General features: G+C 29.0%; 1 protein-coding gene across 2 annotated transcripts in view; it reads left to right on the plus strand.

Annotated features, from left to right (window-relative positions):
* Positions 1 to 14,701, plus strand: part of LOC126741233 (protein kinase C-binding protein NELL1-like) — a 143,546-nt gene extending 128,845 nt beyond the window's left edge. Inside the window, exon 14 of one of the 2 annotated variants that reach the window (XM_050447606.1) lies at positions 9,961 to 14,701. In XM_050447606.1, the coding sequence (XP_050303563.1) occupies positions 9,961 to 10,377 (417 nt within the window). In that variant the 3' untranslated portion in view covers positions 10,378 to 14,701. The remainder of the gene's footprint in view (positions 1 to 9,960) is intronic. The other variant, XM_050447607.1, reaches the window with a different exon arrangement.
* Positions 14,702 to 22,983: the final 8,282 nt, after the last annotated feature.

Raw genomic sequence — 22,983 nt, forward strand, 5'->3', positions numbered from 1 at the left:
AAAAAGGATTTAATTAAAAAATGTGTCTTTAAAATACGTTATTGTTATTATACGTTTTAATTTTTTTTTAATTTTTTAGTAATTCATATTTTAGGTTATAAAAATGTCCGCTTTTCTAGAAGAGTCTTATTATATTAAAAAAATAAATAACTAAATTTTATATAAAATAGGAAACTAACTTAAAAACCGTTTTTCTTTAATTTAAAAGAAATGTATTTTTTTTAAATTAAATATATAACTAAAATGAAATTTTATAGTATAAATATAAATATTTAAATGACACAGACTTAAAAAAATTAATTTAATGATTAACGAAATGTGCGAAATTTAATTAAAAAAATATATTTAACTTTAATTTCCCATTTTAATCATAATTAAAATATTTGAGATTTATCTTTTGAATCTTGCAGTACTTAGAAAAAACAACACCAAAAAAATAAAATAGATAGAAAAACCAAATTTAAGACACAATTAATTAAGAAAATACGTAATACAAAGTTTGCACCTTATTAAAGTAAATTATTAACTGTTAAAAGATATGAAATTAATTTTAATATAAAAATTTCAAGGCAGTTTAATTTAATAAAGATATTTTAATTTTTTTTTGAGTTTAAATTATAAATTTAAACAAAAAATAAAATATACATAACAGGAGAAAATTAAGTTTAAAAAAAAGTTTTAATAATAATTAATGTTAGTTAGTTTCAGATTTTTTAATATAAATTATAAATATTTATTTTTCATATGAAATTTATTTAAAATATACTTTTAAACAAAAAAATAATACCATTTTTTAAATTTACAATCTCATTATTACATTCGTTTTTTAAGTATTTATATAATATTTATATTCATATAGCATTCGCAGTAAATATTCTAATTATTAAACGATCTGCAATATTTATTAACAATTAAATGACTACTAAAAATTATCATTTTATACCTTTTTAACTATTAAATTTAAATAAAAATAACTAATTTTAAAAATTTACATAGAAAGGGAAATAGGTTTATTAAAAAATATAATTATTATAATGTAAATAAAAATAAATATCCTAAAGAAAAAAAATTAATTAGAAATAATATGGTTTCTATATTCCAATCAAAAAGAAGTTTGTAAAATAAAAAAAAATTAAAATGTATCTTTATTAATTATATAATTTTTTTTACAATTTTTGATGTGAAAGTGTTTTTTAAAAAGTAATAAATAAAAAAATATATTAAACTTCTGATTTGCAATGGCATAATTTTATTTACAAATTAAAACATAATATTAAATAAAATCTGAAGTTTTTCGTAAAATCTCAGCCAGAATTTATAAATGTATATTACTACTTAATATCTCCAAATACTTAAACACCAAACATAAACCAACTACTAACACACATCAATATAAAATTCAGTTATCTTACCTATTTCTAAAAAAAAAATTGAAGATCGTTGATTATTTTATTCATGTTTTTTATATGTTGATGATTTTTGTTGTTTTATGTCTGCATAGTGTACTTCTTACTGCTCCAGAAGAAAATATCTGAGCTTTACTTTCGAACCAATCGAAATATTCTCTCCTTAAAGGTAACTGATTTTTAAAAAATAATATTTGAAACACACCTTACAATACCGAACCTAATACACAAAACCCATTTACACATTGAATGGAAATATTGAAAGCACTCCTATAGATGTGTACTGCTACCTTTAAAACGCATGCTTTTAGTATTTTTGTTTTCCTGTATTGTTTGTAGACCTATATGCATTTTTGCTATGTTTTGGTTTGGTTTGGTAGAAATTACTAATTACTTTCATATTAGTTATAAAAGTTTAAATTTACTATGATATACTTACATCACAAGTTTCAAACATTGCACTATATTTCGAAAATTGTTAACCACTTTTCTTTCAGATACTACGAATTTATGGTTATCATCTGTATATTGGACAATGTAATATATAGTTGCGTAATTTGATGATCTTAAGATGTAACATTACTAGTACTTTCGAAGATATTATAAAATAATAGAATGGAAGGATTTTGTTTTTTTTTTCTATTTATTGAATTTATCGGAAAACTTTATAGTCACAAACATCATCAGCACCAATATTATCATCATACTAAGGAAGCATTACATATCTATGGAGACCATCACTATTTTACTTTTTTTGTGTCTATTTCTGACTAATTGAAATGATATCATATCTTTCAAATGCCATAATTTATTCTTTTGCTTTTTGGATCCTGCTCACACAAATATTTTTTTAACTTTCTTTTTGTATTCTTCTAATAAGAAAATTATATCAAAATTCCAGGTTATTTGGTTTTCACTGATATGTATTCCACTTTATAGTTAAGTATTAATTTTACTTTCTTTTAGGTTTATCTGAGAGTACTGATAATATTGGCATTTTAAAGCATCAAATCGCAAAATACTTACTGGATTCCATTGATCAGATATCAAACTTAAATGACATAAATATAAAAAAAATTTCTTATAAATTGGCTTAAAATCTGCGTCATTTATAAAGTGCTCTTACCATGCTAACTAACGGAAATTGAACTAAATTTTAAAAGATACCTTTACAATATATTTATCAAGTTTTAAGCTTATTTACACGTTTTAACATTCCACTTTTACTTTTTAAACACCGGTCTTATTTGGACCTTATGAAAAATTTAAGCACCATAATATAGCACCTTTTCACGATTTCTTTAGATTTTATTTTGCAGAGGGGCCTAGTATCAAAAAAAAATTTTTTTATGAAATAGAGGACAAAATTTAAGAATATAATAATGTTCTTGTGGTTTTTCTTATTACATTTTATTATATTATTATTTTTTTCATTTTATTTGATACTCTTTAAGACGTTATAAGCTACCTCAAAATTTTGAAATTATGTATTTTTATATATTTTATTTCTTTTAATTTATTTTAGAATCTCAAAAATTTAATTTTTTTAACATATTTTTCCTTCTGTGAAAAATTTAAATTTAATTTAGAAATTTAAGTAAACTTTATATTTAAAATAATAAAATTTAGTTATGAGATCTTGAAATCCTCATTTTGTTAGTGGTTTTTTTTATCGTGTTTTTATAATATTTATTATAAAACAATAATTTTGTTAAACAGTTATTAACATTAAATGTATACAACGTGTTCGATTAAGACTGGATACTGGTCTAAGATGAAAAACTATTGGTCATGTCGATTTTTAGTAAAAGTGATTACGAGAAATATAATTACAATAAATTTTTTCAAAAATTACCACAAGAAGATGCAAATCATAGTTTCAGGTAAAATATTTAAAAATTAACAATATGGAACAAAAAACATCGTGTTTCTATTGACCTATTTTTTCCCAGAGTTCCGATATTGGAAATGTCATTATTGTCCCGTTGTTCCAAAATCGGAATGACCACGTTGTCCCCCTCTCTTTTCTGAGAAGCGTGCTCTTAACTATCTTTCCGTCGCGCGGTTTGATGTGCGTTTTTGCAAATTTTCCGCATTTAGTGTACTAATTACTGATTTTTTTTAAAGTTCACAATATGTCGTTAAAAAAGTAAGTATAATTTTTATCGTTTTGATAATTAAATTGTTCTACTGCAAAGAATTTATTGTAAGTGATGTAATTCAAGATATTTTATATACCCAATACGAATCTTATTGAAAGTTACTAAATGATTTGATCATTTTAGGTTGTTTCTACATATATTGGAACACTGGAAACAAATGGGGATATAATTTTTTATTTTTATTGTAGGTATTACACGACCCAAGAACTAATTGATTTAGTTGAAGATGAGCAGTTTTGGGCTGCAGATGTTTTTATCACACCTCCAAACGATGGAAGGGATTTTGAAGAGGATTCTAATGAAGTTCCTGCAGCTAATGTAAATCGCCTTAGTGGTCGTCAAATGCAGTCAGAAGCTTGTGCTATAATAAAGAACATTGATGGAGTAGTTTATATTGGAGATAATGATCAGGATAAAAATATTAAGGAAATCTTCGCAATCGATTCGCAACCAGGAACCTCAGGCCATTCTATCGTAAACGATAACTCTCCTGAATTATCTGATGGTAATACAAGCGACGATAGTAATAATATACCTTTAGTTCGCTTGGTAACCCAAGCTAATATAAACAGAACAAATTTAGAAAGAAGCTGGAAAAAAGTGGAATTGAATAACTCCTTCTCACAATTTGTTTTTTCGGAAGAGCCTGGCGCGTCCCCATATTTCCAGATGCTGTTGCGTGCTTTGAATCATTTTTTGATATGGAAATATGTAATTATTTAGTAGAAATGTTTAATTTGTATGCTAGACAAAAAGACAATCATAATTTTAGTACTGATGCAGGAGAACTAAAATGCTTTATTGGTATTTTATATTTATCCGGGCATTTACAAGTTCCAAGATGGCGTATGCTTTGGGAGGTGTATACTGATATATACAATCCATTAATAACAAACGCAATGCAAAGAAATCGGTTTGAATTGTTAAAAAAATTTGCGCATTGTGCTGATAATAATCCAAAAATGCAAAAAATGTCCCATTTAAAATTTATGGCGACAGATATTTTTCCTCCCTAAAATTAGTCAATTCGCTCCAGAAGATCGGAGTAGGATATACAAGTACACTCAACGGGAATAGATTAGAGAATTGTCCTTTGCGCAATAAAATGCAAGAAAAAAGAGTACAAGAGGCAGCTTTGATTATTCTACAGACGCTAATTCTCAAATAACAGTTACCTTATGGAATAATAACCGTCCTGTTCTAATTGTAAGTAGTTGCGATCCGGTGAATCCTGTTGGTCAAGTTAGTCAGTGGATTTCCAGTGAGAAAAAAAATGCCTGGTTCCTCAGCCTTTTGTAGTCGGGCAATAGAATAAATAAATATGAGTGGAGTGGACCGAATGGATCAAAATATACACACCTATAGAATTGGAGTTCGTTTCAAGAAATGGTGGTGGAGTCTTTTCGCATTTTGCTTGGACTCGTGCATGCATAACGCCTGGCAGTATTACAGACTTCCACCAAATGGCGAAAAAGTCGATTTTTTAAAGTTTCGAAGAGAAGTGGTGCATATTTAAAAAAATATGAAAGGCTTATTTTAACTGGAGGACGATCTAAGACATCAAAGCCGTTAGAGGCTCGGAACCATAATCAAATTAGGTATATATAATGGTGTATGAATAGGTGCACCCTATGTCGCAAAAACTCGACTAAGATGTGTGAGAAATGCAACCTCAATTTACATGAGGCTTGTTTTAAAGACTATTATGATTGTGTCCACTTAATAATTATTTTATGATTTTTTAAATTAAACTTGACTTTTGTTCATAAAAATTAAAGTTGGTTTTTATGCAACCACGTGTTTCAAAAATGGAACATCAATTTAAAAAATAAAAAAAAAATATTTAGAAACAAAAAAACAAATTTTCACAGAAAAATATAATTAGTTAATTTGATTTTTTCTAAAAATATAATTTTCAAAAGTTTTGCAAAACTCGGGCAAAACAGGTTATTTTAATTTATTTAAACTTGGGAATAAATGGGTTAGGGAAGATTTATTAATTACAGTCAGAATATAGATATATTAATCGTAATTTTCAGTCTTAAGAAACAATATGTCGCGATGTGCCTATAAACATATTATATGCAATATTTAAATTGAAAGATATAATCTTTACTGTCTTTGGTCAATCAATTTTACTAGATAAAATTATTTATCTATTAAAATAATTTTTTTAAAAATTTTTATCTTTTCTATAACAATTATAATAAATGATAATTTTCTTTAGATGCAATAAATAAAATGCTAATTTATATTAGGTTAAAATTAAATATTTATTTACAGGTTTAGATGTGTTCTAAATGGTATATGAACTTACAATTAATCTCAATATTCTTTTTTATGCAGTGCTTTTTTTCAAAAGACTTCTCTAATACTCCTACTTTCAACTACACTTAAAACCTCTTAAAAAAAAACACATGAATTTAGATCTACAGGCTCTTTCATATATAGTAAGACAAACTTATGGGGGTTGTAAAGAGCCTTAAAATAAGCAACTTTGCGCAATAAACTCCCATTCAAAAATCATTAGATTTATTAAATGTAAATCATCTTTATGTAATGGATTTGATGAAGAAGTTTCAAGAAATAGTCAGTACAAAACAGAAAAAATTAAGTTCAGTGTACAGTGAGAAACGAAGTTGTGGAAATTGCAGTGTTGAGTCATGTTGGATGCAATGTTGGATCATGTTAAGAAAAATTGCCACGGCATCTGGCGTGTCTAAAAATATTGTTAACAAAATTTTAAAATTACACAAATATCAGGCCTACATGAGCTAAATGATGATGATTTTGATCGTCATGTGCAATTTTATGAGTACTTTAGTGATTGAAGGTTAAATTGTGAAAGAAATTTGCGGTGCAATGTCTGTTCACGGACGAATGTTTCTAATATTTCCATAATAAAGTCAATTGACACAACTGTCGACACTGGAGCGACACTAATACTAATTTATTTCGAGAAACAAATACAACCATTAAAAACTTAATGTATGAGCTCGTATCCTGGGAGATCATATTGTTCGACCTTTATTAATAATTACAAATCTTAATGCTGAAAATTATTTTCAACTTCTACAAGACGCTATCAATCCCAGAATAAGTTACTTGACCAAGATGATATCCTTCTAGAAAATAAATGATGTTTCAACATAATGGACTACCACATCATTATGCTGCTACCGTTCTTCATACATTTCTTCGACAATAAATTAGCCGGGAGGTACCGTAGAATGGCCTGCTAGGTCTTCTGATCTTACCCGTTTGGGCTTTTTATGTGGTCATCTAAAAACCAAGGTCTTTGCCACAAAGCCTGATGCCCTTGAAGGTCTTTGAAATAAAATTATTGAAGAATTAATAAAATAAAAATTTGGCTATGTAGAGAATAAAATTATTTTTAATTCAAGGTATCACTCGACTCCTATTCCCATTTTGAAAAAATGACTTGGAGACTCTGGGGGGTGAAAGGATGACGTCAGAAAAATACAATTTCTGTCAATAAAAACCACCTCAATATAAAATTGAACATATGGATGATTAAGAGCCAATATTCAGAACGAATAGGCACCATAAGAAGAAGATGCCAATTCACGTCTATGAAAAGTATTTATTGAGGATTTCTCGAATTCTGCTGAAAAAAACAAATTATTATGGCTGTTAACCAGTTCATTTAGGAGAAAAAGTGATTTGTCACTAAAGCAATCGCTACAACACTAGAACTAAAGATCAGCACTAGAATTTGAAAGTCCCCAATTATTTAATTTACTCATATGGAATTTATAATTCGACTGGACAAAAGCTTATATAAAGTCAAGGTAGATGACATCAACTTGGTCTGTCATGAACTAAGAACTTAAAAACTTTACAGAAATTATAAATAATATGTAAAGGTTAATATATTTAATCTATTAAGGTTATATGATATAATTATTTACAACAGATCTATCATGCCTAAAAATTATTCTTATAAATAAAATAAAAATTTAACGAAAATATACCTGTAATAATTGCACAAACAATAAATGCACGAATGAAATTCGGATCAGTTTAAAATTAAGTTTTGGTTTATTTTTTGTTGTGAGTATCTTGCATTCAGAAAAAAATATATATTAGGCGTATGATTTACGAATTGTATAACAAATATATACAGTGTGTCCCCTTTAAAATAGTTAAAAATGCTACAGTATATACAAGAACAAAAAAAAAGTAGTTTGAGAACATCGATGGTCGGAAGTATCTCATTTCCAAAATATAGAGTGTTAAAATTTTTCAAAAAATTCGTTATTTTCTTATTGTATTAAAAACGCTTTAAGAGATTTAAATGAATTTTTTAGGTTTTAAATGATAGGTAGTGAGGCAACCTTTGGAGGAATTGTAAGTAATTTGACTTGTCCAGGGTCGGACTTGGAGCAAATTAAATTACGTTAAATTTTTTATAAAATAAAACCGGTACGCCACTCTTTTAAAAAAAAATCAGAATATTTTGTTTATTTCTGACAAAACGCAGCACTCGCATTTTTGCGGTCCGACACAACGTTTTAGTGCAAAAAATGAAATCCATGCCAGAGTTCTTTATTTTATTAGTTTTTTTTTATTATTATAAATAATAATAATAACAAAGTGTGTACATGTTTTTGTTACGTTTAGTGTCAGTGCATACGTACTATCGTATTTTTACGGTTTGGGAGTCAATTCTCAAGTCAATCTCAGTCAAAAGTCACAATTTTGGCAGAAGATCGAGATACCATACCCAATTGCAAATAATGTCACACAGAATATTAGAGATCAGAGAGAACTCTGATAATAATATAATGGCTATCCAGCGCATTTCGCTCGTACTGTAAGGCCTTTCTTAGAACAGCACTACAACAACAGGTGGATTGGTAGAGGTGGTCCAGTCCCTTATCCAGCAAGGTCACCTGATCTGACACCCTTTGACTTTTTGTTTAGGGCGCCATGGAATAGTTTATCTACACAAAAATAGAAAAGACCTAGTTGCTAGAGTTGTGGTGGCTGAGGACTTTCTAAGAAACGACCCAGGGATCGCATAAATCTTGAGTAAACAGGTGCAGAAAACGTGTGGAAATTCTTGAAGGACACTTTGAGCATTTGGTTTAAATTGTTTAAATAATTTTTTATTGCTTATTATTTAAATTATGTTTTTTTATTTTACTTGGCCATTGTTTATTTAAATTATTAATTTCTTATTGTAATGATATTAAAATTTTCATTGTGAGAAAAAAGTTTTGAAGCATCCTTGTTGGAATGGATTTTGTGCGTCGGAGCGCAAAAATGCAAGAAAGTTGTTTTATTAAAAATGAACAAGATATTTCGGAAACATTTTTTTTCAAAACAACCGTGGCGTATCTTTTTTTTTAATAAAAAAATTAACATAGATCTGCTGCAACTCCGTCCCAAGACAGGTCAAATCCCCTACAATTCCTCAAAAAATTGCCTCGTTACATATCATTGAAAGTTTCATTCAAATCGCTATAGGCGTTTTTAATACAGAGGAACAAATCGATTTTTTTGAAAATTTTCAAGGCTTGTATTTTTGAAACGACGCTCTTCCGATCATCGGTGTCCTATCTCAAACTACTTTTTTATGGCTCCTGCATATACTCTAGCATTTTTGAATATTTGAAAGGGAACACCCTGTATATATATATCAGTAGTATTACAAATTCGTGTTTCGGAGTAAAATATATTTTCAGGGGTACATTTAGTATTTTTTACACTGATTATTTTTTATTGGACCTAGTTATTTTCTCGTAAATATCCAGGCATGTTTTTGATTAAAAAATTATTGGAAAAGAATAAATTATTAAACTGGTTTCTTTCAGAGAGGTCTATTTTTTTAAGAGGTCAATGCAAAGTAAGAATATAATATTTTTGAAGTTAACGTAGGATTTCAAATTACTAATATTAGCATAATATCAATGAAAAAAAAATCATTCAATCAACTTGAATAATCAGTTAATTATATTCTATACAAAGTTTTAAAACAAACAAGTTTTTCTTGCAAATTTTTTTTCGTGCTGCTAGTGCTTATTATAAAATTAAGAAAAAAAGATTACGCTTACTTGTGGTAATTTTAAAAACGCAAAAATACTTGTATTATATTTCTCGTAGCCAAGTTAATATGAACAATAGTTTTTCTTTAAAGCCAGCCTCAATTAAACCTTGTATATACTTTACATTGCTAGAATTGTATTTAAGTATAAATAATTGTACGCAAAATTAAATAAACTCCTAATATATTTACATACCTATAATATGACTAAAATATGTAATAGGTCACTCTGTAAACCTTCACATTATTTGCAAAATTTTCGCACTAATCCATTCTGCCTGTCCAACAATGAAAACTAAAATGTCTTTTTTAATTTTAATAGGACGGGGAGCTATGCTGCAATTTTAATTACCATTGCGGCGACTCTTCACCACGACCGATGGGCTATGACGGACTGGTTGCGTCCAATAGCAATGGGCCTGTATCTCTTGTATCGACAAATAGTCCCGATCAATTGGCAACGACTCGCCAGAGCACTAGCACGAGCGCTGTCCGACGACCGAGACACTCTCCTTACCTTAATTTACCTGCAACACCTCAAATCGTATCTGCGACAACTAAACCTCCTAAACACATTATCAAACGTAGCGCCCGTATCGGTAGATTTACGCGTAATTCAGCTACGGCTAGTCATGAACTTTCAAAGTATGGTAGCGGTACTGACTTGTTTAGTGTTAGATCCATGGAAAGTGGCGACAATTATAGACAATTCAAAAAAATGTTACCCCCGGGTGGCTGAAGCCGGTCCCGAACAACTTAGGGGGAAAACATTGTTAGGTGTTTCGTAGCAGGAAGTATTCTGACGCAAATAATGGGTTCTCTTGGTCAATTTTTGACAATTGTTAGGGAGAAAAGGCTGAAATGAGTATTATAACTATTACTAATTATTACGCAGAAAATTGTTTCTTAAAAAAAAATAGCCAATTTCGCAGATTATAGGTTAATAATATTTTGCCCCCAAGTGGGTGTTGTTGAACTGAGCGTTTTAGTAGTGGTCGCTTGCCTATGTGTCCAAATAAGATTTATGCTGTTCGATATCAACGAAATAATATCATGTAAATAGCTTTCCTAATAAAAGCGTTCGTAAAGGGTTTTAAATTAATTCATTAATTTACATTTTAAAATATAATCATAGCACTTAACTATTTAGGATTTAAGAATAAAACACTAATTGGATTTTATATGCTTTGCATGAGAGATACAATACAAACTTTCCATTTTCTTAGAGTTCTTAAAGACAATAAAACACAATGATTTCAGTTTGTATTGGTTAGTCAAAGATGATGTGTGTTTCTCCCATTAGGAGGCATTAGTAAATCTATGGTTAAAAATAAAACAAAAAAAATCTTATATAAATAAAAATACTACTTGAAGGATGCTCGAAGTTAAAAATGTGAAAAAAAAATTTCACCCAGTTTCAAGTAAATTTAAATTGGTTGGGCACCAAACTTCTATGACGAAGTTCAAATTTTATATTCAACTACAAAATTTTATATCATTTTATTTCTTATTATAATACACTGTTATTATTATATTTATATATACTTTCTTATCTTACTTTATGTCGTAACTTTTCTATATTTTTGTTTTTAAAAATCTGTCGCAAGTAGTTCCATTAATTTTTTTTTTATTTTTTAGCTAATTGTTGATCCTTATTAAAAGTTTTAATAAGTAAAGTCCTTTATGTTTGTTTTTATTTAAATAGTTATTAATAATGTGATTTTTTTGATTGATAAGTTTTACTTATTTAGGTAACTTATATTTTTAAGAATTCCTTTTCTTTATAACTATAGGTCTGATAATGTCCGTTAGGAGATGAAACATGTGTCACCTTTGAGTAAGACACAATGGTTTTAGTCTATAATGGTTAATCAAAATTACACGTATTTTGCCTACTCAAATGCATCATAATGATCTATGATTAAAAGGAACAGAAAAAGAAACATGTATAAAAAAAAACAAATTAAATGATTGTTTTAAGTTAAACGCAATCTAGTCTAGGTTTGACCGCAGTTTCAAGCAAATTTATCGCAAATTGGTTGGGCAATAAATTTCTAAGTCATGGGTTCAAATCTTGTATTTAACAAAAAACTTGTTTACTTATAATTTAATTTTTTAATAAAATTTTTCGGATCACTTTATAAAATAACCTCTTTTATTTGACTATTTATTAAAATATCTTACCTGTAGTTCAATAAATTTTTTCTAAATTTGTTTTACTGTTTTTCTCTTCATTTTAACCATAAATCCGATAATGTCTTCTAATAGGCGAAACACATCAAATATGATTCTGATTAACTATTTTAAACTTAAATTATTACCCCTTGTCGCTTATTTTATTTTAATTTTATTGTATTTAATTTATTTCCAAATAATTGTAAATTTTATTTTTTAGATTTGTTCTAAATTTATCTGCTGATAATCGACTTGATTCATTCTTTTAATAAATTAAAGTACTCATTTTTAAAATCTGTAATTTAAAAACTATTTTCGTTTAATTTTTTTAAATTTTATTTCTATTTTTATATAAACTAGGCACAAATGTCATTAACAATTAAAATAAATGTAGCTTAATTAATCTTTAAATAAAGCCAATTTCTAAAAATAAAAAAATTGATATTTTAAATTATTTTAATATAAATTGATAGAGCAATGTAGTTGTTATTAGAAAACTGTTAAATAATCATAAATAAAATCGTTAAAGATTATGATATATGCTTAAATGGGATAAATAATTTTACAATTAGTTAACGGCTCGAATATAGTTATGACATAATGACAAAAAATTTGTATTAATTTATATACGAATCCAAATTTTACACAAATAAAAAAAGGTATAAGAGGCCCTCAAAACTATTATTTTACAAAATATTTGCAGTATACCCATTGTTACTCTAAGCACTTTTAAAAATGTTTAATTACCTTTAAAGATTATATTTTGTTAGTAAATGCAGGCTAAATCTTGCACAAATAAAAACAACTAAAGACAATAAAAAAATTTAACGGTACTCGAGTCAAACAAGTGAAGTTTTGAAAGAAAAATTAAAAATCGTTAAACTCTTGAACATAATTATAGGATCACTGAATTGAATCACTATAGACCAAATGTAACATTTTAGAAACAGTAAACAAACAGACAAAAAACAATGTCACGGTCTCATAAGCAAATTTTATTGGCTACACGTGTTTCGCCTTATAAGCAGGGTATCATCAAGCCTTAGGACCTACATATACACTGTAAAACTAACAATAATATTAAACAAAAAAGTAAATACATAAATAAAACTTATTGTGTAGCCAATAAAATTTGCTTATGAGACCGTGACATTGTATTTCGTTTGTTTACATTTTGTGTGGTATCTTGGAAAAAATAGATGAGGATTTTATGTTTAACATTTTAGAGTTTTGTGTCTTAGCTGGAAGTTTATATTTTTATTTATAAGGAGTTTAAAGATGATTGCTCTTAATTGATCTATTCTATATCTAAACTTTTACTCTGGGTCATAACTTTGGCTTTAATAAATGCATCACTTGCCTGTATTCTGAATTGTGAAAAATCAGTCTTGCTCAGAATCATAAACTTTGAGGCCCAACCTTGTGCTTGTTTCAATTACGCGATTCGATTATTCATATAGATCGTTTGCATTATCCACGATTATTACAGTATCATTTGCAGGTTCCACTACACATTGATAATTATGTGAATGTCTTTACCATCTAGACCCAGCTCCTTAATGTTTAGTATTAGGAGATTACGTTCTACATTGTCAAAGGCCCTCTCATAATCGCTGAAACATGAAAACATCCTTTCTTTCGTCCTGCCAAATTTGGACCAAGAAAGAGACCTCTGAATATCGCTTCTCTTGTTCCACAACCATTTTTAAACCTAAACTGAATTCTGCCGCTAGCTTCTTTGCATTTTTATAGAGCCTCGTATGCAAAATTTGCAGAAACAGCTTCAAGAAATGGCTCATTATAAGCTGGTAATCTTTACATGTGTATTATCCATGTCATATTCAAAACACAACTTGATTTCATGAAGCTTCTGCAATACACATTGCTCCAGGGTTACATTATCCAAATGATGCCATCTGCAAAAAGTATTATATTTAATAGTATTAATATTCAACAGAGCAAAATCATGGTCCTAAAACTGAGCTTTGAGGGATATCTACAATAATCTTCTTTCATTGATTTCACAGATTCTAACCAATAAATAGTCTTAACCAATTTAAAATTTTAACTAAAATAGATAACTATAACAGTTTTCTTAATTATCCTAAGTTTTTATTAAATTAAAAGAAAAAGTGACTTATCTCCATTTAAGTTATGCATAATTTATATGTTATGTTTTTTACTTATTTGAAGAAAAAAAGCGTATATGCTAAGAAAGTGAGTATCTTACTATAGTTTTTAAGTAATAAAATCGCTTTCCTAAATAAATATAATAACGTTACAGGATGAAAAATAAAAATAATAAAAAGTTAATGTATAATAAAAAAAAATTAAGCCTTATAGATAATAAAATTAAATAAAGCAATTGTTATAGTTTGAGTTATTTAAGCAAATGCTTTTCACTGGGCTTAACTCTGTGAAAAAAAAACAATTTACTAAATCTAAGATCAAATAAAGGTGTAGCATAATACTTATTTGGAACTAGTAGGTATGAAAAGGTGTAGATAGCAAAATTGGTGCATTTTACAACGATTTTTTATTAAGATTCTTAACGTATAGTACATAATATTTGTAGATATGCCATAAATTATAATAAGGTAGTACATGAAACTAAATAGAAGAAGCAAAACGTTTGCCATATGTCTTAAACTTTTAGTTCCTAGACGACAAAAGAATTTTGTAAAAATTATAATTTTTTTTTAATTAGGTGTCTTCGAGGTTATAATTAGTTTAGTTTTACGAATCAAATAAGATTTGAAGTAGGTTTATTTGTAAAAAATACTTTTTATATAGGTCTTGTTCAGTGTTGACTTTTTGTAATAACTTTGTATGTTGTAAGTAATCAATTTGTGTAAATAAATATTCTTAACTGGATTTATTTTATAAAGAATGTTATTCGATTTTTTTTAGCCTGCAGACGTTTTTTTAAACGACTTTCAACTTGGATTAACAGGTATGATATATTCTATAAAAAATTATTAATAAACGATTTTCATCCGAACGTCTTAACCATTTTAACTCGCGAAAGTAGTAACTTTTAATAAATAGACAAATACATTTTTAGAAAAATTAAGTAGATTAATATTCTTTATTATTATTTTTTTCTTTGTTAGTCTTTGGCTTAGAACCCAAAGTTTTAACCAACTACTCGTTTGTCTGATGTTCTCTTCATTGGACAGCAAAAGGGTTGTAATCGTTAGACTTTTTATGTTTTTTTTTTAGACAAGAATTTTTTTAATTAAGATTTACTTTTTATGAAGATATAAGCCTAGCTCATACAAATATGTGGAGAATAACCTTCGATAATTTATTGTGTTATTTAATGACATACAAATATTTCGGAGGGTAATTTGGAGCGTTATACAGGGCGGAAAGTTTACATTTTTTTCACGTACTTTGCATTTTATTTATGACATATATTGCTAATTGATTCAAATTTGGTTCGTCATTATTTTTTAGAATCTACAATAAAGTATTTAACCTTTTGGTTATGTATATGACTAAAAAATTTTTTATGTCTAAAATTACTAACAATGCAACTTAACACGAAACAAGGCTTAGAATAATTTGTTAGTAGAAAGTCGTCAAACTTGGACCGGAGATACTCCTTAAATGAGCAAAGTACATTTTTAATTAGGCTCCCCTTAGTCTTGGTCTTAATACAGTAGCGACCAGATTCTTCGGTCTCAACAGAGACAGACAACATAATGAAAAACTGTAGACCGTAGTAAAATGTGCCATTACGGGATCTGTAAAGCTTCTGATACCGGGGTAGCAAGAAGTTCCTGGTATACTGTGAGTGAATACCAGCTTGGCTCATAATAAATAGGAGCTATACGAGCGTATAGACACAAGGCAGTGTAAAAATTCTCAGTCAATAGCACTCACTATAGTTCAGACTAGCAATTACCTTTTATACATCTGCGTTGTAAGACGAGACGACTTAGATTAAAGTTCACGAACATGCGACCTTCAGGTTAATCCCAAATTCAGAGTAACATTAGAGAAAGTTTAATTTTATCCAGAGTCTGTTGACCATAACTACAATCTTTATGGGCTGTTATCAATAATCAAGGATGTTGTGTCATCGGCATAAAGATAAAATAAAAACCCACGATGATAGCTGGGAAGATTATTGACATATACCAGAAAGAGAATGGTCCCAAGAACAAACTCTACGGCACGCCAAGTGTTATCAGTAAACTCTAGAAATGACCACTCACTAATTTAATATAATAAACAAGAAAATTTGCTTAACACAATCGGAAGCTTTTGACAAATTTTAAAATATTGCCTGAGAGTGGAAGCTATATCCAAGCCTCTTCAGAATATTGTCACATAAATCCCTAGCCGCTGTATCCGTTGAGTCTTGATGTGTGAAACAATGAATTTTGCTCAAAGTAGTCTTCTATGTGACTTACCAGTGTTAAGAAGGAGGTATAAGGATTTTACCAAAAATTGAGACTAAAGAAATTCATCGATAATTTTCGGGGTCTATCCTAGATCCTCTATTTATGTATCCATATGACTTTGCAACTTGAAGACAATCAGAGAAAATGCCATTTTGCCATTTTGATAGCCAAGTTAATCATGTTTTGTTAGCAGAATAATAGTCAAGTTTTTTTCGGTTATAACTATCTATTGTTCATAAACTTACTTAAGTATAAGTCATTGCAGAGAAAGCAAAGCCCGAACTACAATTATCAGTCAAATAGGTCAAAGGGTTTCTAGAACGGGAAGATTTAAGTATTAATTTTATTATGTCGGCTTTAATTTTATCTTTCAGAAGTTCTTTTGGAGCATCATGTCAGATCTTTATCATAAATTTTTTTTTTCTTCCTTTGTTTAGCTTTTTGTTTTCTTGCACTATTCTCGTATTTTTCCACCTACCATTCGCGCACCGTTTTCGATTTTATTAATTAAAATGCCTGTCACCTTGCAAAATGCACGCTTCATGGACTGACAAATTTTGCCAAATATTCCAGTGTGCAGTGATATTGCATTAAATTATTATTCGGTTTTTTAAATCCTTCTCTGTCTAAACTGTGGTCTAATAAAATAATGTTTTCAGGTGTAGGGGATCCATGAGGTTATTTCATTTCCAATTGTTGTTAAAAGTTTCCTTGGGAAAGTTTTTCACCTCTAGGCTTAAGTGCCTTAGTGTACCATCGTGCAAGAATCACATTTGGTTTCTAATAAGAATTGTTACCTCTTTTAGCAGCATTTAAGGTTCGTCTTGAAGATATTGTCCGTTTTAAAAGATGCTGTCAAATATTCTATAATAATACCGGCTCATAGATCTACTAAGAACTATTCATCAAAAATATTTTCTGTTATCAAATGCGGGTTCAATTTTGGTCAAGAAGAGTCATGCAAATTGTTATTATACCTTGCTAAAGTTGGTTCATTACTGAATCAAATAACAAATTTTGGCATAGAATTTATATTGGCAAATATTTAAATATGAAAAGTCACTTGGAAGCGGAGCTTGAACGCTTTGGCTATAGTAAGGATACATTAAAATATTTATTAAAATTCTTCTGATAAGTGGTAGTAGCGGGATCATTTTTTACTGGTTTCTTAACCTCGGAAGTCCTAACCATTCTATTTGCTATACATTTCCGAATCTCTATTGTTGCAAGTAATTTAAAAATAATGACAAATACAAGAATAATACGAGAGACCCGGTATCTAAACAAAGGATTAGAGAGTTTAAATTTCATGTCGAAATCCGTACAAGGTACTCCAAAAGCAAGTTCTAAGAGATACAATGGTAGCCATTTCAATGTAACACTCTATATGACCAAATATTTTACTACTTTATTATAAAAATTCTAAAGAATAATTCATCTACCAAATTTAATAAAAATCATAAAACATGAGAAAAAAATTGCAAAATACGACAAAAGAATTAAGCTTTCACCGCTTGTATAATAAAAACGACGACTTTTAGACGATGCATATATATATTGCTATTTCTTCATAATTTAACAAGTACTAATATCGCCTGAAATGTCTGCATGACATCTTATATAATCTAAGATTACAGCATTTCAATCGCTTGCACAATTTCTCTTCGAAGAACAGATTTTTGAATAATAAAATTTAATAAATTAATACCATTATTTAATCCTACAGCCTCTCATAGAGACTAAATGATTCGCACAATGTTTCTCAAATAACGCTTTCATTTTCATATTTCCCCATATTACTCCTTCTCTTTTTCTTTTCTAACGTCTTTCTTCCCCTTCTGATTTCTATAATTCTAAATCTCTCTTTTCAGGTTGGCCCTATAGTTTTTACATACTGTTTGCTTTATTTTTTATTGATAGCCCCAAATGCTAACGCTTTTGTCATAATCGTGCTTAACTTAATCATATTTGACGATGAATTTGGGTATTCTGTATTAATATAGCTGTAAATCTTTATTCACACATAGTGTCGTAATCTTATATGTGATCCAGCGAAAGTTACCAAAAGAGTAAAAAGTAAAAAAGATGATTCTGGTAGCGGGTCGAGTAAATGCCAAGTTTTAATAGAGTTTTGATCTATTATCTCTTTTACTAAGTACTTGCATCATAGGTATTTTGTAAACTAGTAAGCAGTATTTTCAGGTGAATTCAGTCTATGCTTTTGATATAAACCTTAGAACCTGAAGTTAACCTTGGACTTAAATTAATAACGGGATAATAATTTCATGGAAATTAATGCGGAAATTAATGGGAATTAAGTTATTTTGCCTAAATAATTTCCGTTTAACAGAAAATTGTAATCAAATTTAAAAAAATATACCCGTATATAAGTCACACGTAGGTTTAAAAAATTATTCAGTAAAAGAAAGCTGTAATATTCAAGTTGTAATTTAACTCCTTATACCTTTTTCACAGTTAAGTCAAAATACAATTCAAATAAAATCAATAAAGTTTATTCAATTAAATATTGTTCTTAGATGCTTTGAAAATTTTGTTGATTGATTAGGAATTATTCTAAACATTTTTTAGACAGTAAATAAATTATCAGTATAAATATTTTCTTAAATTTTGGGTATTTAAAAAAATATATATAAGAAAACAGAGCAGGTTTAAAAACAACGTTTTTATTTTCTTATATCAAATTTTGGAAAATAGATTTATATACTACACGGTGATTAATTACTAGTTCAAAAAATATATAATTTATGCTCCTATGTCGCCCAGCTTTCTTTCCTCACTAAACCGTGCAATTAAATCTATAGATAGACTACATTATAATGTAGAAAACTTTAGCTTTGGATAACATTTTCTTAGTGCATAAAAGAGTATAAATTCACTTAAACTTGAATAAAGAAAAAAACTTAAGTACTCTAACGATTACCACTCGTTTGCTGATACATCCTAAAGAAATCTTATAACTCTATATTTATTTTCAGTTTCTTTTCTAGCAGCTTACATATAAACTTATTGTATTATTTTTAAAGGCAGTTTCGTTATTTAACGACTAAACAAAATCCGTAAAATGTCCTGTTTTAATAGTACATTAAGTTCCACTGCTAGTTTTATAGTGGCGCCAAAAGTTCATTAAAAATGTGTCATAGCAATAAGTTTTTAAGGCAGTTTTACTGCTCAAAGCTACACCGCCATGCAAATTTAAAAAAATTTGATAAATTATAAATTGCATTTGAATACGTGGGTGGAATTTTTATTCAGGGTCATAAAGGTAAATTGTACAATAAATGATAAAATCTGATGAACGACATGAGCTTGAAATAGGTCCAAGCCACATAAGTTATATTTAAATAATCGCTGTAAAGACATGGTTTTGGCCATATAGAGCACTAAGTTGACACAATGGGATTTTTAATTAAGTTTTTTTTATATTCTGCCTATAATAATTTTTGTCAAAAATAAGCAATTTTGGAGAAAACGTTCGAAATCAGATTGATCTTTACGTCAACGATAATGGTCCCATTTAAAGAAGTAACGATAACAAGTTAGTCGTATAAAAAAAACAAACTTTTTCTGAATATCTCTAAACCTATATATTATGGACGAGTATTCCATAATATTTGCAAACTGGCTTAATATATTATTTATTTATATGGAAAAATTTAGAATCTTGGATTACCTAATTGGATCGAGAATTCGTTCTCTCAGACTATCTGCATAATTAATCTAATTATATTATTATTGTTATATAATCCTCTATATTGAGGGTTTCTCTAACTGTTTGTCTACGCTAATTTGATATTACTCACACATACTTAAATTAACTTTATCATATATTTCAGTGGATTGAAGAAAACATTTTACATTTAAAGGTATACCCTATAACCTAAGGGTAAAGAGGTCCAACAGATCTTTTTAATATTGAACATTCATAAAATATTCATAAAATTGACATTATACTCCAGACCATTTTAAAGCACGTTTTTCTCTGGAGGGCATATTTCTTACTATCTGAGTCTTTTAATTTCATCAACCCGGTCTTTGAAGGCTAGTAAGTGTTTTTTAAGGAAGTTGTTGAGACACCTATCAACATCTATTACTTGGTCTCAAGATACTTAAAAATAGATTTATTTATGCTTAGATTTCGTAAAAAGGTATTTGTAAAACACATAACTAACTTGTATGATGTCAACCCAAGTACAAAAGTACAAATCAGCAAATAAACAGGATTTCGTTGAAACTTAGCAAAGGTAAGATCTTGAGGTCAGCAGCGAGAAGCAATAATCCTTAATGGGACTATCTAGAAAGGCAATTCTTTGTACAATGGGATCTGACCAGCATCTTATGCCTTACAACGTCATCAAAATTATTGTTAATTAGAACTAGCGGTTTTAATTAACAAATATTTTATTGCAAGATATAAAATAGTAAAAATTTGTTAATTCTTACAATAAACATTATTTAATTTGCTAACCAGTTGCTGATTCCAGTTATTTCTGTAAAGTAATACTAGATTTTCTTTAGGTATTTTTATAATATTGTCTATAATATCTTTTACTAAAAACTAAGACCTTTTGGAAAGATTTTAAAAAGTCAGAATAGTTCCCAAATAACTTTCTAGAAAACTCATCAGTAGGGTCTGTGTATTAGGGTTAGCTGGCAGCGAAACATTATATAAAAAATTAAAAAAAACATACATCTATTTATTTATGTAGTATTTGCGTACATAATATTTGAACACAGCAGTATTTGCACTTTTTTGATGAAAAAATTCAAGAATCTTTCTAAGGGGAAGTAAGAAATTCACTATCATGATCTATCTGTATAATAATGTTGGTTTTTTAAATATAGAATATTTAAACTTGAAATAGCTTGACAATATACACACCCCACAAAAATTATCGCATCACTTATTATTTCTTAAATATTTTAAATTTTTGGCCTGTTTTTTAAAATTTTATTGATATTGATAATTAAATCACCAAATAATACAACTTTTGCAACATTTATTTTAAATCAGTTCAATCTACAGAGGACAAACATTTTGATTTACCAATAAATACAAAAATCAAAAAAATTGTACAAAACATGTATACAAAAAAAATGAACTTTATCCCCTGGCTCTAATTACAGCTTCCATTCGTCTTCGAAGGCTTCTAAACAGGTTCTGTAGGTATTCTTACGGCACGTTTGCCCAGAAGGCAAAAAGAACATTTTGAAGATCATCTAGTGTTCTTATTAGTGCTAAATGTTGCTGAATTTGCCATCCTAGATGGTCCCAGACATGTTCTATCGGATTAAGGTTCGGGCTACGTGCAGGACAATTTAAGGTGGGTATCTCGACCTCTTCTAAGTATTGCCGAACAACTCTAGCAGCGTGTGCACTAGCATAGAATTATCAACGATATATGGCATATAGGGCACTACATGGGCTTCTAGGATATCGGTTATGTACCTGCCAGCATTTAGTCTTCCATCATTCACTGGTACTAGCTCCGTGCGACCCTCAAAAGAAATTCCTCCCCAAACCATGATAGAGCCACCACCAAAGCTTTCAGTTTGACAAAAATTAACCTGATCGTGCCATTCACCACGTCGCCTATATACTGGTACACGCCTATCTGATGAATATAGACAAAATGTTGATTCATCCGTGAATAAAATATTGGATCAATCGTGAATATTCCAATTTGCGTGTTCTCTAGCAAATTGCAATCTTGCTACTCGATGTTCTCTGGTAAGACGTGGACCTCTAGCTGGCACTCTGGCTAGTAAATCTGCTTCACTCAGCCTATTTCGAAGTGTCTGTAGGCTTATTCGGAGCCAACAGATCTGTTTGCAGGCTTCTAGAGGTGGTATGCCTAATTCTTAAAGCCGTTAACCTTAAATAACGATCATCTACTGCCGAAGTTACCCTTCTGCGGCCTTGTCCGGGTCATCTGGATAGTTGTCCTGTTTCTTGGTAGCGATTAACAACTCTGGATATGGGGCTTTGTTGAACTCCCCATATCCGAGCGACGTATCTTTAACTGCGGTCATCTTCTATGAGCGCAATGATTCTAGCGGCTTCTTCATTAGTTGCATGTCTTGTTAAACGTTCAGGCACATCCATTAGAAATTAGAAATTACTCCTGAAAAACATTGAACGCTACAAAAGATCTAATGAAGAAAAATTCGAACTAAGAACCTAATCGGAAAATAACCCAAAAATTTGTTTTCTTCTATTACTTCATGGATTGTAGATCACAAATTGTCCTACATGGGGACAATTAACCACATCATATGGTCTGAACTTAACTTCAGCCCTATTTCTTTAAGGTCCATAGGTGCAGTTGGATCTTGCTCATTAAAATCTGAAAAACAAACTGACTTGCAAATTTATAGAGGTAAGAACTGAAGGGACAGCAAACTGAAAATTGATGGAAATTATAAAAAAAGAATACAGGTCAGCACTAGGAAACGTAGATTATAAATGGCACAATATAGGGATAATTTTTTTGTAAGAATTCTAACGGCAGTTTGAACATGGCAAATAGGATGGCCTACATGATGTCTTCGTTATTTTTATTATTGGACTTTTTTTTGAGAAATGTACCTTTCTTTATGCAAAAATAATTTGGCTGACTCTATAGGTCACATTTGAGAAAAGACTAGTTTGAAATACATTAGTCCAAAACCAAGATTCAATAAATAAAAGATCTGTCTTGATACATACAGTGGCTTCATTCCAACATCAATAGCTTTTT

Source organism: Anthonomus grandis, chromosome 10 (assembly GCF_022605725.1).
Source record: "Anthonomus grandis grandis chromosome 10, icAntGran1.3, whole genome shotgun sequence".
NCBI lineage: Eukaryota > Metazoa > Arthropoda > Insecta > Coleoptera > Curculionidae > Anthonomus > Anthonomus grandis.